Source organism: Bos indicus x Bos taurus, chromosome 21, assembly GCF_003369695.1.
Source record: "Bos indicus x Bos taurus breed Angus x Brahman F1 hybrid chromosome 21, Bos_hybrid_MaternalHap_v2.0, whole genome shotgun sequence".
NCBI lineage: Eukaryota > Metazoa > Chordata > Mammalia > Artiodactyla > Bovidae > Bos > Bos indicus x Bos taurus.
In genome coordinates, this window is record NC_040096.1 from 32,049,723 (window position 1) to 32,066,666 (window position 16,944).

Below are 16,944 nucleotides of genomic sequence, written 5' to 3' on the forward strand. Positions count from 1 at the left end.
GTGACAAGAGATTAAAGGGGTTAGATTTGAGACACAGAGTGCCTGAAGAACTATGGATGGAGATGCATAGCACTGCATAGGAGAAGGTGACCAAAGAAAAGGAGATCCAAGAAGGCAAGATGGCTGTCTGAGGAGCCCTTACAGTGCAGCTGAGAAAAGAAGAGAATCAAAAGGCAAAGGAGAAAGGGAAATATATACCCCCACTGAATGCAGAGTTCCAGAGAATAGCAAGGAGAGAGAACAAAGTCTTCTTAAGTGAACAATGCAAATAAATAGAGGAAAATGATAGAATGGGAAAGACTAGAAATCTCTTCAAGAAAATTAGAGATATCAAGGGAATATTTCATACAAAGATGGGCACAATAAAGGACAGAAATGGTAAAGACCTAACAGAAATGGAAGAGATCAAAAGAGATGGCAAGAACACCCAGAAGAACTGTACAAAAAAGGTCTTAATGACCAGATAACCACAATGGTGGGCTCACTCACCCAGAAATAGACATCCTGGAGTGTGAAGTCAAGTGGGCCTTAGGAAGCAATGCTGTCAATAAAGCTAGTGGAGGTGATGGAATTTCAGCAGAGCTGTTTAAAATCCTATAAGATGATGTTATTAAAGGACTGCATTCAATATGTCAGCAAATTTGGAAAATCCAGCAGTGGCCACAAGACAGGAAAAGGTCAATCTTCATCGCAATTCTCAAGAAGAGCAGTACTAAAGAATGTTCAAACTACCAGACAATTACATTCATCTCCCATGCTAGTAAGATTATGCTCAAAATCCTTCAAGCGAGGCTTCAGCATTATGTGAAACTGAAGACTTCCAGATCTTCAAGCTGGATTAGAAAAGGCAGAGGAACCAGAAATCAAATTGTCAACAATCACTGGATCATAGAGAAAGCAAGGAAATTCCAGAAAAATATCTACCTCTGTCTGTTTCACTGACTATTCTAAAGGCTTTGACTGTATGGATCATAACAAACTGTGGAAAACTCTTAGAGAGGTGGGAATACCAGACCTGTCTTCTGAGAAACCTGTATGCCGGTTAAGAAGCAACAGTTAGAACCTTACATAGAACAACTGACAGGTTGAAAATTGAGAAAGGAATACAACAAGGCTGTTTATTGTCACCCTGTTTATCTAACTTATATGCAGAGCTCATCATACGAAATGCCAGGCTACATAAGTTACAAGCTGGAATCAAGATTTCCAGGAGAAATAGAAATAATCTCAGATATGCAAATGATACCACTTTAATGGCAGAAAGCAGAGAGGAACTAAAGAGCCTCTTGATGAAAGTAGAAAAAGAGTGAAAAAGCTAGCTTAAAACTCAATATTAAAAAAACTAAGATCATGGCATCCGGTCCCCTCACTTCATGGCAAATAGAAGGGGGAAAAGTGGAAGCAGTGGCAGATTTCTTCTTCTTGGGCTCGAAAATCACTGTGGATGGTGACTGTAGCCATGAAATCAGAAGACAACTGCTCCTTGCAAGAAAAGCCTTGACAAACCCAGACAGTATATTAAAAAGCAAAGACATCACTTTCCCGACAAAGATCTGTATAGTCAAGGCTATGGTCTTTCCAGTAATCATATACAGATGTGAGAGCTGGACCATAAAGAGGGCAGAGTGTGAAAGAATTGATACTTTTGAACTGTGGTGCTGAATAAGACTCTTGAGAGTCTCTTGGACTGCAAGGCAATCAAACCAGTCAATATTAAAGGAAATCAACCCTAAATACTCATTAGCACTGATGCTGAAGCTGAAGCTCCAGCTCCAATACTTTGGCCATCTGATGTGAAGAGCTGACTCACTGGAAAAGACCTTGATGCTGGGAAAGATTGAGGGCAGGAAAAGAAGGGGGTGACAAGAGAATGAGATGGTTGGGTGGTATCACCAATTCAATGGACATGAACTTGGGCAAACTCTGGGAGAAGGTGAGGGACAGGGAAGCCTAGTGTGATTCAGTCCATGGGGTTGAAAAGAGTCAGATGCAACTTGGTGACTACACAACAGAAACATCGACCTTCCCGTCAGGAAGCTTACACAAGCTCTTAGCCTCATCCACCAGAGGGCAGCGAGAAGACACAAGAAGAACCACAATCCCACAGCAGCTAGAACAAAAACTACATTATAGGAAGTTAATCAGGATGAAAAAGCAGAGTTATGTCCCGGACGAAGAGATAAGATAAAACCCCAGAAAAACAACCAAATGAAGTGGAGATAGGCAACCTTCTAGAAAAAGAATTTAGAATAATTATAGTGAAGATGATCAAGGATATCAGAAACAGAATGGAGATGTAAGAAATATTTACCAAAGACCTAGAAGAACTAACAAACAACCAGATATGAACCACACACTAGACTAAGGAATTAACAGCAGAACAACTGAGCCAGAAGAACGGACAAGTGACCTGAGAACAGAATGGTGGAAATCAGTGCCGCAGAACAGAATATAGACAAAAGAATGAAAAAAAACGAAGACAGCCTAAGAGACCTCTGAGACAACATTAAACACACCAACATTCACATTATAGGGGTCCCAGAAGGAGAAGAGAGGGAGAAAGGACCTGAGAAAATATTTGAAAATATAATAGCTGAAAAATTCCGTAACATGGGAAAGGAAATAGTCATCTAAGTCCAGGAAGCGCAGAGTCCCAGGCAGGATAAACCCAAGGAGGAACACACCAAGACATACAGTAATCAAACTGACAAAAATTAAAGACAAAGATAAAATATTAAAATCAAAAAGGGAAAAATGACAAATAACATACAAGGGAACTCCCATCAGGTTATCAGCTGATTTCTCAAGAGAAATTCTACAAGCCAGAAGGGATTGGCACAATATATTTAAAGTGATGAAAGGGAAGAACCTACAACCAAGAATACTTCACCCAGCAAGACTCTGTTCAGACTGATGAAGAAATCAAAAGCTTTCCAGACAAACAAAAGTTATGAATAGCTAACTTTTAAGTTATGAATAGCACCACCAAATCAGCTTTACAACAAACGCTAAAGGAACCTCTCTAGGCATAAACTTCCTTCTTCAGGCAGGAAACACAAGAGAAGGAAAAGACCTACACAAAATAAACCTAAAAAGACAATTAAGAGTGGTAATACGATCATACATATGGATAATTACCTTAAATGTAAACAGATTAAATGCCAGAAGAATGGACAAGTGACCTAGACTGGCTGGGCACTTCCATTTAACCACATCACTCTACTTAATCCCTCAAATTGTATGTAAATATTTTATATTGTTAGGTCAATCATGTTTCCATTGTAACTTACAAATATAATTATCTTTTATTTTTTGTCTGGCTATTGATTGTGAAAATTGTTTTTAAAAAAGGTTTTACTATTGTGATTATATAACTATTACTCACGTACTAGCATTGTATCATGATCAGTCAACAGAAAATAACAGAATTCTATATCACTAAAGCTACCATTTAATAGAAAAACTTTGAATCACTTTTTAAAATCAAGATATGTACCAGAATTATCTTGGAATTTTTTGAAAAATACAAATGCCCAGGTATTGCTTTTTTTCTACAAAGCTCGAGATGTGTTTCTAATGAGCAACCATATTTAAAAACTGGACTATATGATGATCTTTTACTTTTACCTAGTTTGTTTCATTTTTTCTTTCATATTCAGTGCTCCCATTTCATTTAGTTTATGTTTTCCAATTTCTTTCTTTTTTTAATGTTCTTTCTCAAGCCTTTATCAAGCACAGCAGAAAAGCCTTTACACATAAATACATAAATACTATGTGTAATTATATATTTTAGAAAACCTATGACTTTTTGCCTAGCTAAAAAATTTGTAACAATTTGATTCCACCTGTTTGTATGAACAGAATGCTAGACATCTAATTTAAAAAATAGATACACAACAAAGGTTTACTATATAGCAAAGGGAATTAGAGCCAACATCTTACAATAACCTATAATTGAAAATAATTTGAAATATAATATGTGTATATATATAACAGAATCACCTTGCTGTGTACCTGAAACACTGTAAGTCAACTATACTTCAATAAAATGTATATATTAAGAAAAAAAAGAGTTTGCATTCTGAACCACATAAACATTGTATTGAAAAGAACCCACCTGCCAACCCAGGAAACATAATGAGACGCAGGTTCAATCCCTGCATGGCAATCCATTCTAGTATTCTTGCCTGGAAAAATTTCATTGACAGAGGAGCCTAGCAGCATGCAGTCCATAGGATCGCAAAGAGTAGGACACGACTAAATCCACTTAGCAAGCATGAAACATTGCATATAATATTAAAACAAAACATATCAAAAAGAAGAAGAAATATCAAAAAATCAAAAAGAGAGGCTTCCCTGGTGGCACAGTGGTAAAGAACCCGCCTGCCAATGCAGAAGACGTGGGCTCGATCCCTGATCCAGGGAAATCCCACATGCTGTGGAGCAACTAAGCCCCGGTGCCACAGCTACAGAAGTCCATGCATCCTGGAGCCTGAGCTCCACAGCAAGAGAAGCCACTGCGACGAGAGGCCTCACACCGCAACTAGAGAGTAGCCCCCACTTCCCACAACCAGAGGAAAGCCCGTGCAGCAATGAAGACCCAGCACAGCCATACATACATAAATCACATAACTTTGTGAAAGACTAAAAAGAGGCTGAAACAGTGGAATACATTTTTTCAGAACACTAAGAGAAAATTTTCTTAATCTAGGCTTCTACATTCAGCAACACCATCTTTGAAAATCAGGGCAGGAAAAAAGATTCAGACAAACAAAAACAGAGCTTAGGACTGAATGGCCCTCACTGTAAGAAATTCTCAGAATATGAAAGGCAGAAGAAAAATGATCTCAAATGACAGAATTTAAAAATTTAAAACTCAGAACTTATTATTTACATCTTTAAATATAAAAGAAACTGGAGTGTGGAATGGGTCAGGATGAGATAGGAAAGAAAAATATAAGTAGTTATAATCCTACATTTACACCCAAAAGAGGAGGCTCCTGCCCTAAATCCTACACTTTAGAAGATTACACCTATCAAAATATCAAAACATCAAAAATGTCAAAACAAAAAGATAGCAAGTAACTATACAGGAATTAATAGAGAGGGATTCACACACTGAACTGAGGCCTCCCCACCCTAAAAGCAAACAATAAGGAAGAGAAGGAAGAAGTCAAAGCCTCTATGCTGGGAAACCAAGATAAAAATATCTAATTTTTACTTAATATTTAAATATTTAAAATTTTTATTTAAAATCTAATTTTAAATCTAACATTTACTTTAAAATGGCTACCCCCCATTTCCCAAAGAAGTCTCTAGGCACCTGGATTATCCCATAAACCGTATTTCCTCCTCCTCCTGGGTTTGAGTGAGATAGTTTGAGTAGATACTTAGAACTGCCTGTAAATCTTGAGTTTAAAAAGTAGAATATGGGGAAGGTGAACTCATCTGCCCAGGGTTTCTGGGGAGTTTCACCACATTAGTGCCCATCTGAGATTCAGAGACCATCCTGGCCCAACATCCACCCTGCCAACCCCAGAGACAGCATTTCTCCTTTAAGAGCTGGCTGAGCCCTGGGTAGGAAAGTAGGTCAAGCTGCTGACATAAACTAATTTATAACTTTTTAAGATTAAGACATGAAGAGAAAAGCTAACTTCCATCTGTATTCTTGCCCTAGGTCATACAAATGTTAAGAGTGAGCGTCTATGGCTTTAGGGTTGAACAGTACACTCACTGTTCATTACCTTAACTGCTGTACTTTATAACACGTGTTCCATAGAGTATCTTGTAGGTAACAAATATTACATCAAAAAGGATGATGAATGAAAAACGGAAGGAAGGAAAGGAGGTAGAAGGAGGCTAAAAAAACTAAGGTTAATGCTTAAGGTAAACTGATCACTTACCATCATTTTTTAATTCCTTTCTATGCCAAGAAGCTCATTTACCACACAAACCCATGGAGTATGATTCCTATAATAAAAAAAAAAATATATAGTACATACTATTAGCCATAACACTGTCATAAAATCATATTTGTTTATAAAAAGATAAAAATTTCATTCCCATTAAGTTTCTTATTATATTCAACAACAAAAACATTACTCCTTTATATTTCATTTGGTTATACTATAGCATGTTTTATGCTGAACAATACCTAAATGCTCTCCAAAAATAATTAAATGGAAGAGAAAAAGTATTAATTGTATAAACAGTCTCTGATATCTTAATCTGGAGGCTTCAAACATTTTTTACTATAATCTATAAATATATACTTTATATTGAAACAAAGTTTCATGAAGTAACATTTACCTCTATTGTAAGAGATGCACTCTAATATTTCCTGCTCTGTTTCATTATTTAAATACTGTTTTCACTGAATTATGACCCACTAATGAATTCCAACTCAATAATATAAAACACTGTGTAACCTCTCCTTAGGAACTTTCAACAACTGAGGTTTGATCAGACTATTTTAATTATAGATTACCTAAGGATCTACACAGAACAGATCCTACTTTTCAGGGAACCTATTTAATGGTGGTCAAATCTTCATTCAAAGAAATCCAAAGCTAGGAAACTAGATTTTAAAAAAGAAAAAAAAGAAAAAAAAAACAAGAGGACAGAGAAATTGCAAGAAACAGTGGCTTAATCATGTAAGAAAAGCTTCTGAACAAAGAAAAATAAGCAGCAATTGGAACCCAACTTTCTGGGACAAGGGCCTTGGTCACTTATCTTCACCAAGTGAATTCACTCCCTTTTAAATGCAGCACGTCAATTGAAAACATATGTTCAAACAAAAACTTACATACAAGTATTCATAGCAACGTTATTCCTAATAGCCAAAAAGTGGACACAACCCAAATGTCCAAAAATTGATGGATAAATAAAATGTGCTATATCCATTCAAGGAAATCTTATTCAGCCATTAAAAAAAGAATAAAGTGCTTGTACATGCTACAACATAAATTAACCCTGAAAACAAGATGACAAATGAAAGAAGCCGCTCATAAAAGACCACACATTACATAACGCCACTTATATGTAATGTCCAAAATGGGAAAATTCATAGAATCAGAAAAACAGATTATTGCTTGCCTAGGGCTACAGAGTTAGAGGAAAATGGGAGTTACTGCTAATGAGTACAGCATTTCTTTTGGGGATGATGAAAATGTCCTAAAATTCAACATGGTGATGACTGCACAGCTCTGTGAATATACTAATAAACACTTTTTAACTGGGTGATTTGTTGGTATATGGATTATATCTCAATAAAAATGTTACATTTTCAAAAATACATCACCTCTGTTAACAACTCACCAATGCCTCTACGTCTCATGCAAAGTAAAAGTCAAAGTCTCCACAGTGGTCCAAGTCCCCACACTCTAAACCTCTAACTCCTCATACATCTCTGACCACATCTCCTACTCCTCTCTTCTCTGATGTTCTTTCCAGCTCAGCGATACGGCCTCTTTAAGTTCCCCAACATGCCAGAAACACTCCTGCCTCAGGGCTTTACACTTTAAAGTCCGCATCTGGAATGCTCAAGACTGACTCCATCTTTGCCCACGTGTAACTTTCTCAGTGAGGCCTACGAAAGCACTCTTTTTTAAAATTGCAATCTGTTTATCCTGACTCCCACTACTGGCACTCCCTATCCCACTTCTTCTCGAGAGCATTCATTACTTAAACTTACTTGGTGTACTGTCCATCTCTCCCCGCAAGAAAGTTAGCTGCATGATGATCTTTGGTTTTGGGTTACTGCTATAGCCTCCGAATACAGAACCGTGTCTGGTTTCTGAGAGGCATTCATTAAATACTTGTTTACTAACAAATGAAACCCATGTTAAAGAATCTTTGCTCAAAATGTTCCTCTCTTCTCACCCTATACATACTCAAAGCCTACCAATTCATCAACTCAAAAAAGTCATCTTCATGAAGCCCATTTTGATATCCCCAGCTGACAGACACTGTCATCTGAATTCTCAGACTACTTGACCTGTAATCATCACTTCTGAAAAGTAGGGACAAGTGTGATACAGTAGAAAAAGTGTATACAAGCACTGGAGTCAACCAAATCACTGGTCGTGTGACTATGAGAAGTTATTCAAACTCTTCAAATATCGGTATTCTAACCCATAAGAATGAAGGCTAGATTGCTTACCCAAGAGAATTTTTTCCACACAAAGACCTATTTACAAATATTCAAAGAGCCTTTCCAGGTTTCCAAACTGGAAACAACCCATATATCAAAAGAAAAGATAATCCAATCTTAGTACATCTATACAGTAGAACAGAGAGCAATACAAAGGAATGAATATACAATAAAATAGATATCTCAGACAGTCTGCTTGGAAAAAGAAGCTGGATGCAAAAGAATACATTCTGAATTATTCCATTTAAATCAAGTTTTAGAACATGCAAAACTAATCCCAGGTGGAAATATCAAAAGTTACCTTAGTTGGAGGGGAAGGACTGGAAAGAAGTTCAAGGAAACTTTCTGGGAAGATGGATTGCGGCAGCGGTTCATGACTATGTATAACTGTGTTCTTACTCACTGAACTGCCCACATACTTTTTGTAAACTATACCTCAGTAAAATTGATCAAAGGACACACAGTTTAGGGAGGGAAAAAATGAAGGCTATCCTTAATTTATAAGATTGTTAGGAGGATTAGATGAGAAATACTTCTACTGAAATCAGCATGACACAGTGAGAAAGACAGCACAATAATATGGGACTGAATCTCAATTTAGCAAATTATTATAGCTACTCATTACATAACCTTTTGCACAAGTCATGAATCCCTCAGAACTTCAGTTTTCTTTTGAGTAAAGAGAATAGTATCTACTTTACAGTTAAATGGTAGCACACTAGAGTTTCTACTAGTTAACACAGTATCGGTTACATAACAAGTCACCAAGTGGTTTTTTAAATAAGACATAAAGACCAGCACATAATAGATGCTCAACTGGTGTTATATCTTTTCTCCATTTCCTTTGGATGACAATTTTCTCCTCATCCTATTACATTTTAGAATCTTGAAAGACAAGATCAGCATTTCAGTGATCTTCCTTTTCCTCTATTTAAGATGGTATGTTTAAAATGCTAGGCACTGAACAAAGGTTTTTAAGGAAAAGAAGGAAGTAGGCTGGCTTGTTGATTAAGCAGAATTAACTCCTTTGACCTCTTTTTCTTTTGGTCATTCCAGAATCAATTAGTGAACTTTCCAATAAAGACAGCTAGTTAGATACCAACAACTTTTTTAGGGAGACACAAATTTATGTATTAATATTATATGATGCATATGCACTAGAAAACAGATTGGAAATAGACAAGCAGCAATGTGGAGCCTGGTGGAAAGACTCTTACATAACAAACGCTATAAAGAAAGATCCACACAGTCAAGAAGGAAAGCAAAGAGAAGTGATCAGGTGGGAAGCCACACCTGAAGGAGGGGACACAGAAGTAGGGGAATTACTTGGGTTTGGAGACCCTCTTTGGAAAGAGAAGGGTTTGAACCATATAGTGGGCACCCCAGGCCTAAAGTCTGAGACCAGAAAGACAAATCTTCGCTGGTGTGCAGACCAGAGGGATTGGCAAGGGAACTGTGAGAAACTTGAATTCCACTCATTAAAGGCAGGCATACACTTGCTTCCTTGCTCCCAAAACAAGGCAGAGGAAGCAGACTGAGACTGCCTGTGACTCTAGTTGCTTTCCACAACCACCCCAGTGCACATCCTGGCCCATCTTGTCCACCACACAGCTCCCCACTAGGGTGAAGGTCGACACTGTCAAGGGGAAGGGCACAGGTGAAGGGATGGTGCCGACTCAGACCCAGCTCTGCATCTGAATAAGGCAAGGGCAGGAGAAAGCAATGGCACCCCACTCCAGTACTCTCGCCTGGAAAATCCCATGGACGGAGGAGCCTGGTAGGCTACAGTCCATGGGGCAGTGAAGAGTGGGACACGACTGAGCGACTTCACTTTCACTTTTCACTTTCATACATTGGAGAAGGAAATGGCAACCCACTCCAGTGTTCTTGCCTGGAGAATCCCACAGACGGGGGAGCCTGGTGGGCTGCCATCTATGGGGTCACACAGAGTTAGACACGACTGAAGCGACTTAGCAGCAGCTATTACTAGCACTCCTAGAGGCAGCAGATGCAGAGTAGTGTGGACTCTGATGTGCCAAGACAGTCCCGGCGCATGCCCCAACCCACACTGAGTGGGCTGCTCCTGCCCCTCTTGCTCCAGTGTAGCTCCCTTCTGAGGAATGATGCCAATGCTGTGAGAGAAGAGAACATACACTAAGAGGGAATGGAAGCAGTTTGGACCCACCCTTAAGGCTTCTGCTCCAGCACCTTGGTGTGTTCTCTACTGAGCACCAAAGTCCTAGCTCACACCTGGTTCTGACTCTTGCTCTTCCTTCTACAGCCCCACCTCCCACCACAGTGACAGCTGCCAGCAAATCTGGGGTAAGATGTGACTTGTGCTCACTTCAGATCCAGCTCTCCCACCAAAGCCAGTAGGCTCACACAGACTGCATAAGGACACACCCACAAAAGGATACCCCTTTAAGATCATCATAGTTAACAGTTTCACCTAAGTTTACAGAGACAGAGAAAGCTGATCAAAATGAGAAGACAGAGGAATTTATTTCAAGTGAAAGAAAAAGAAAAAAACAAAAAAATATAAACAATTTATCAGGAAAAGAGATCAAAACAGGAATAAGAATGCTAACCAAATTAGGGGAAAGAACAGATGAACACAGAGAGGGTTTTAACAAGGAACTAGAAAACAAAAAAGAACCAGTTAGATCTGAAGAATGCAATAAATGAAATAAAAAAAAAAAAAAAAAAACTAGAAGGAAGTTAAGAGCAGACTAGGTAATACAGAAGATTTCACAAGTTATCTGGAAGATAGAAAAATGGAAATCACCCAACCACAACAGTAAGAAAAAAATTTTTTAATCAAAACAGTTTAAGCAACATCTAAGAAAACATCAAGCATACTGAGATTTGCATTATAGGGGTCCCAGAGGGAGAAGAGAGAAGGAAAACATTCAAAAGTGTATCTGATAAAATTATGGCTTAAAACTTTCCAAACCCGAAGATGGAAACAGATAATCAGATACAGGAAGCACAGAGGGTCCCAAACAAGATGAACCCAAACAGACCCATACCAAAACATATCACAATTAAAGTGGCAAAACTTAAAGAGAGAATTCTAAAAGCAACAAGAGAAGAACAGAGTCATATACAAGGGAACACCCATAAGGCTTCTGTAGCAAGCCTGCAGGCCAGACAGGAGTGGCATGAAATATTCTAAATGCTGAAAGGGAAAAACTAGGATACTCTCTACCCAGCAAAATTATGAGTCAGAACTGAAAGAGAGATAAAGAACTTCTCAGACAAGTAAAAGAGTCCATGAACTCTAAACCAATCCTAAAAGACATGTTATAAAGTCTTCCCTAAGTGGAAAAGAAACGAATACAACAAGAAGTAAGAATTTCTATTAAAGGAAAACTCCACTATTACAGTAAGTAACCATTTAGCCCTTACTATTAAGGGCTGTGGTATGGTAGATATACAGCAAAGGCTGAGGATCAACCATTTAAATAAGTCAGCATAAAAATGAAAAAATAAAAACTGTAAGATCAACTATAACTACAATGAACAGTTAAGGGATACATGTGAAGATGTAAAATATAATGTAAAGAATACAAAATATAGTGGGGGTGAGAAAAATGCAGATCTTTTAGAATATGTTTTGATTTAAATGACTACCAGTTTAAAACAAGTAGATATACATCAACACATTCTTTTCAAGTGCACAAGGAATGTTCCCCAGAACAGATCATATGCTAGGCTACAAAACAAGTCTAAACAAATTGAAGAAAGTTTATATCAAGCAATTTTCTAACCACAATGGTATGAAAAAAGAATCAATTACAGGAAGAAAAATGAGAAAAACACAGACACATGGGGACCAAGCAGTACACTAATAAAAACATCAAGCGATTAATGAACTAATCAAAAAGGATATCAAAAATTACCTTCAGACAAATGAAAATAAAAACACAATTCTCCAAAACCTATGTGATGCTGCAAAAGCAAATCTAAGAGGAAAGTTTATAGCAATATAAGCCTATGTCAGGAAACAAACAAAACAAAAAATCGTAAATAATCCAATCTAGCATCTAAAGTAATTAGGGAAAAAAAAAGAACAAAAAGCTCAAAGTGAGCAGAAGGAAGGAAATAATAAAGACCAGAGAGGAAATAAATAAAATAGAGACCAAAAAACAGAAAAGATCAATTTCATCAGCACCCGGTTTTCTGAAATGACAAAATTTAAAGCCTTTAGCCAGGCTCATCAAGAAAAAAAGAAAGTGGATCCAAATAAACAAAATGAGAAATTAAGAGAAGAAACTACATCTAATATCATGGAGATACAAAAAAAAAATCATAAGAGAATACTACAAAATCTTATGAGAATATGGCAACAAACTGGCAACAAACAGAAGAAATGGATAAATTTCTAGAAACATACAAACTTCTAAGACAGAATCAAGAAGAAATAGACAACCTGAACAGACCAATCACTAGCAGTGAGATTGAATTAGTAATCAAAAAAAAACTGACAGCAAACAAAAGTTCAGGAACTGATGGCTTCATAGTGGAATTCTACCAAACACATGAAGAACTAATACTTAACCTTCTTAAACTATTTCAAAAAGTTAAAGAGGAATAAATACTCCCAAATTCATCCTACAATGCCACCATCATGCTGATACCAAAAAGAAACACAGATACTCCAAAAAAAGAAAATTACAGGGCAACATCTCTGATGAATACAGACGTAAAAATCCTCAACATAATATTAGCAAACTGATTTCAATAATATATAGAAAGATCACACACATGATCAAGCAGGGGTTTTTCCAGGGATACAAGGATGACCCAATATCTGTAAATCAATCAATGTAAAACACAACATTAACAAAAGGAAGAATAAAAATCACATAATCATAGATGTAGAAAAAATATCTGATAAAATTCAACATCCATTCATGACAAAAACTTTTATCATAGTTGGTACAGAAGGAACACATTTGAATATAATAATGGCTATTTATGACAAATCCACCGCTAACATCATAGTCAATGGTGAAAAGCTGAAAGTTTTTCCTCTGGGATCAGGAACAAGACAAAGATTTCCACCTTTACAACTTCTCTTTAACATAGTATTGCAAATCCTACACATAGTAACTGGACAATAAAAAGAAACAGGACACCCAAATTGGAAGGAAATAAGTAAAACTGTCCCTATTTGCAAATGACATGATGCTCTATACAAAAAATACTAAGGTCCCAACCAAAAAACTATTACAACTGATAAGTAGGTTTAGTAAAGTTACAGGATACAAGGCTAACACACAGAAATATGTTGCTTTTCTACACACTAATAGTGAATTATCAGAAAGCAAAAAAAAAAAAAAAAATCCCATTTAAAATCACATCAAAAAAAAAAAAAAATATATATATATATATATAGGAATAAACTTAACCCAGGAGGTAAAAGACCTACGCTCTGAAAACTATAAGACACTGATGAAGGAAACTGAAAATGATACAAAGAAATGGAAAGATGACCCATGTTTATGGACTGGAAGAATTCATATTGTTAATATTACCCAAAGTAATCTACAGATTTATGCAATCCCTGTCAAAATACTTGTGACATGTTTGCACAGAACTAGACCAATAATCCTAAAAATCATTTAGAATCACAAAAGAAACTGAATAGCCAAAGCAATCTTTAGAAAAAAGAACAAATCTGGACTCACACTCCCTAACTTCAGACTACACTACAAAACTACAATAACCAAAGCAATATACTAACGGCACAGAAACAGACACATGTATCAGGGGGATGGAATAGGGAGCCCAGAAAAAAACCCATGCACTTATGGTCAGTTAATTTACAACAGAAGAGGAAGGAATATACAACAGGAATAAAGACAGTGTCTTTAATAACTGGTGATGGGAAAACTGGACAGCTACATGTAAAAGAAAAAACTGGGACATTTTCTCACTCCAAATATAAAAATAAATCCAAATGGATTAAAGACCTAAATGTAAGACCAGAAACCATAAAATTCCTAGAAGAAAATGCAAGCAGAACACTCTTTGATATAAACTGAGGCAACATATTTTTGGATCTGTCTCCTAAGACAAAGGAAACAAATGTAAAAATAAGCAAATGTGACATAATTAAACAAACTTTGTGAACTATAATTTGTAGATTAATAAATACATTAAGGGACATGTTTAGCACAAACTTAAATACCACAAAGAATTTCTGAGGAGCCATCCATTTGGATAAAAAATCAATAGAGTGAGCAAGCACAGAAGTGATACCAAGAGCCCATGTCAGGTTAAATGCCACCATTGTGTCGGGTTAAAAATGTTATATTAGGGCTTCCCTGGTGGCTCAGTCATGGAGAATCCACCTGCCAATGCAGGAGACATGGGTTTGCTCCCCGATCCGAGAGGATCCCACATGCCTCGGAGCAACTAAGCTTGTGTGCCATAACTACTGCGCCTGTGTCCTAGAGCCCGGGAACCACACCTACTGAGCCCACACGCACCACGACTGAAACCCATGCTCCACAACAAGACAAGCCACCACAATGAGGAGTACACACACCGCAACGAGAGAGTAGCCCCAGTTCATCACAACTGGAGAAAACCCAAAAAAATAAAATAAATTTTAAAACAAGTTTTAAAGGCTATGTTATCGTTTCTCTCAAAAAGACACATAAATGGCTGGTGAGAGCATCAAATGATGTTAAACAGTATTAGTCATTAGTGAAACACAAATCACAACCTAACAACTACAGTGAGATACCTCTTCACAAATACCAGGATGGCTATAATCAAAAATCAAAAACCCAAAAAACAAACAAAACCAGCGTTACAGATGATGTGAAAAATTGGAACCCACCATACACTGCTGATTGTGAATGCAATATGGTGCAGCTGGTTCTGTAAACAGTCTGGCAGTTCCTAGAGTGGTTAGATACAGAGTTACAGTACAAACCATCCATTGCATTCTTAAGAGAAATGAAAACAGGCCCACAAAAAAGCTTATACATAAATGTTCACAGAAGTGTTGTCTATAGTATTCAGAAGCTGAAACAATCCAAATGTCTATCAACTGATGAATGGATTAAAAAAACGTGGTACCCACACAACAGAATTATTATTCATTCATAAAAGAAATGAAGCTCTTGGAAAAGTCAAACTACCAAGACAGGAAAAACATCAACGACTGCCAGGGATTGAGGGGGAAGGAGGAATAGGCAGAGAAAAGAGAATCTTTAGGCCTGTGAAAGCACTCTGTATAATACTATAATGATGGATACCTGTCATTATGTGTGTGTGTGTGTGCATGCTCACTCAGTCGTGTCCAACTCTTTGCGTCTATATGAACTGTAGCCTGCCACACTTCTCCGTCCATGGGATTTTCCTGACAAGGATACTGGGGTGGGTTGCCATTTCCTCCTCTAGGAGATCTTCTTGACCCAGGGATCAAACTCACATCTCCTGCACTGGCAGGCAGATTCTTTACTACTGAGCCGCCTGAGAAGTCCTCACCTGCCATTACACATTTGTCCTAACCCATAAAATGTACACCAATAGTAGAGAGTAATGTAAACTATGGACTTTAGGTTACAACAATTTGCCAGTGTAGGTTCATCAATCGTAACAAATGTACCACTCTGGCAAGGGATGTTGATAATGGAGAGGCTATACATGAGAAGGAAATGGTAACCCACTCCAGTATTCTTGCCTGGAGAATCCCATGGACGGAGAAGCCTGGTAGGCTATAGTCCACGGGGTCACAAAGAGTCGGACACGGCTGAGCGACTTCACATCACTATACATGAGTAGAGACAGGGAGTATATAGGAAGTCTCTGTATTTTCCTCCTAATTTTGCTGCAATTCTAAAACTGCTCTAAGAAAAGATTTATAGGCAACTGTCCTGTGATGTCAGTGGTACAGCGTGTTTGCCACTTTATTATATAGCTAAGCAGAACATGTGCTTAATCTTTGGATGCTGAAGGAGACGGATGGGCTTTGGAGTGAATGTGGCAGTTTAAAAAAAAATACCTTGATTTTTTGGACCTGCATATTTAGGTGTTTCGGAACACAGCTGTTTCCTCCTTGAGTTTCAAATATAAGACTGCTATAGTCACATGACAATATTGAGAGGTGGAATCTTGTTTGTTACTGTCATTCCCATTCCTTTTCGTTTAGAATCAGAATAAAGTTGTATTTCAAATATCAAAAAAAAAAAAAGGATGGGGAGGGTTCTTATAGTGCTGCAGGAAGATCCTGAACTCAACTCCTCCTATGTATACAACAAATCTAAAACTATACATGAATAATTTCCTTGGAAAGGGACATAAAAACTTGGTAAAAAGAACTTCCACAACAAAGGCCAGAACATCAATACAGACATGAAAGGCACAGGATGAGAGAGGCAGAGACAGTTCAACCAAGGAAAACCGCAATACCAGCTGTGTCAATTCACAATTAGGAGGCACCAGAAGATACGGATCTTTTCTCTGAAAAGCAAGGGATCTGAGCTCCACATCAAGCACTCCAACCCCTAGATCCTGCACAGGAGAGATGAGCCCCCAAACAACTATCTTTAAATAACAATAGAAAATACGTCCAGGAAATCTACAGAACTTCTGGGAATGGACAACCACTCTTAAAAACTCACAGGTAGATTTACTCAACCCAGGAATCAGCACAAAAACACCTGATTAAAAAGTGCATAGACCATAAGTGATGAAGACCCACTTTCTAATCCTGAAGTATCTTCCAGAGACTATAAGCCAATCAGAACACTCCCCAGGGACTGAACCATTGG

The 16,944-nt window shown here is 37.5% G+C and overlaps 1 protein-coding gene across 4 annotated transcripts in view; it reads right to left on the minus strand.

The window, feature by feature from the left end:
• SCAPER (S-phase cyclin A associated protein in the ER) overlaps positions 1-16,944 on the minus strand; it is a 423,671-nt gene that overhangs the window by 399,194 nt on the left and 7,533 nt on the right. For 3 of the 4 annotated variants that reach the window (XM_027521864.1, XM_027521861.1, XM_027521862.1), the window contains exon 2: positions 5,904-5,970. The exons of the other annotated variant lie outside the window; for it this stretch is intronic. In XM_027521864.1, the coding sequence (XP_027377665.1) occupies positions 5,904-5,909 (6 nt within the window). In that variant the 5' untranslated portion in view covers positions 5,910-5,970. The remainder of the gene's footprint in view (positions 1-5,903; positions 5,971-16,944) is intronic. 4 annotated transcript variants of the gene reach the window in all.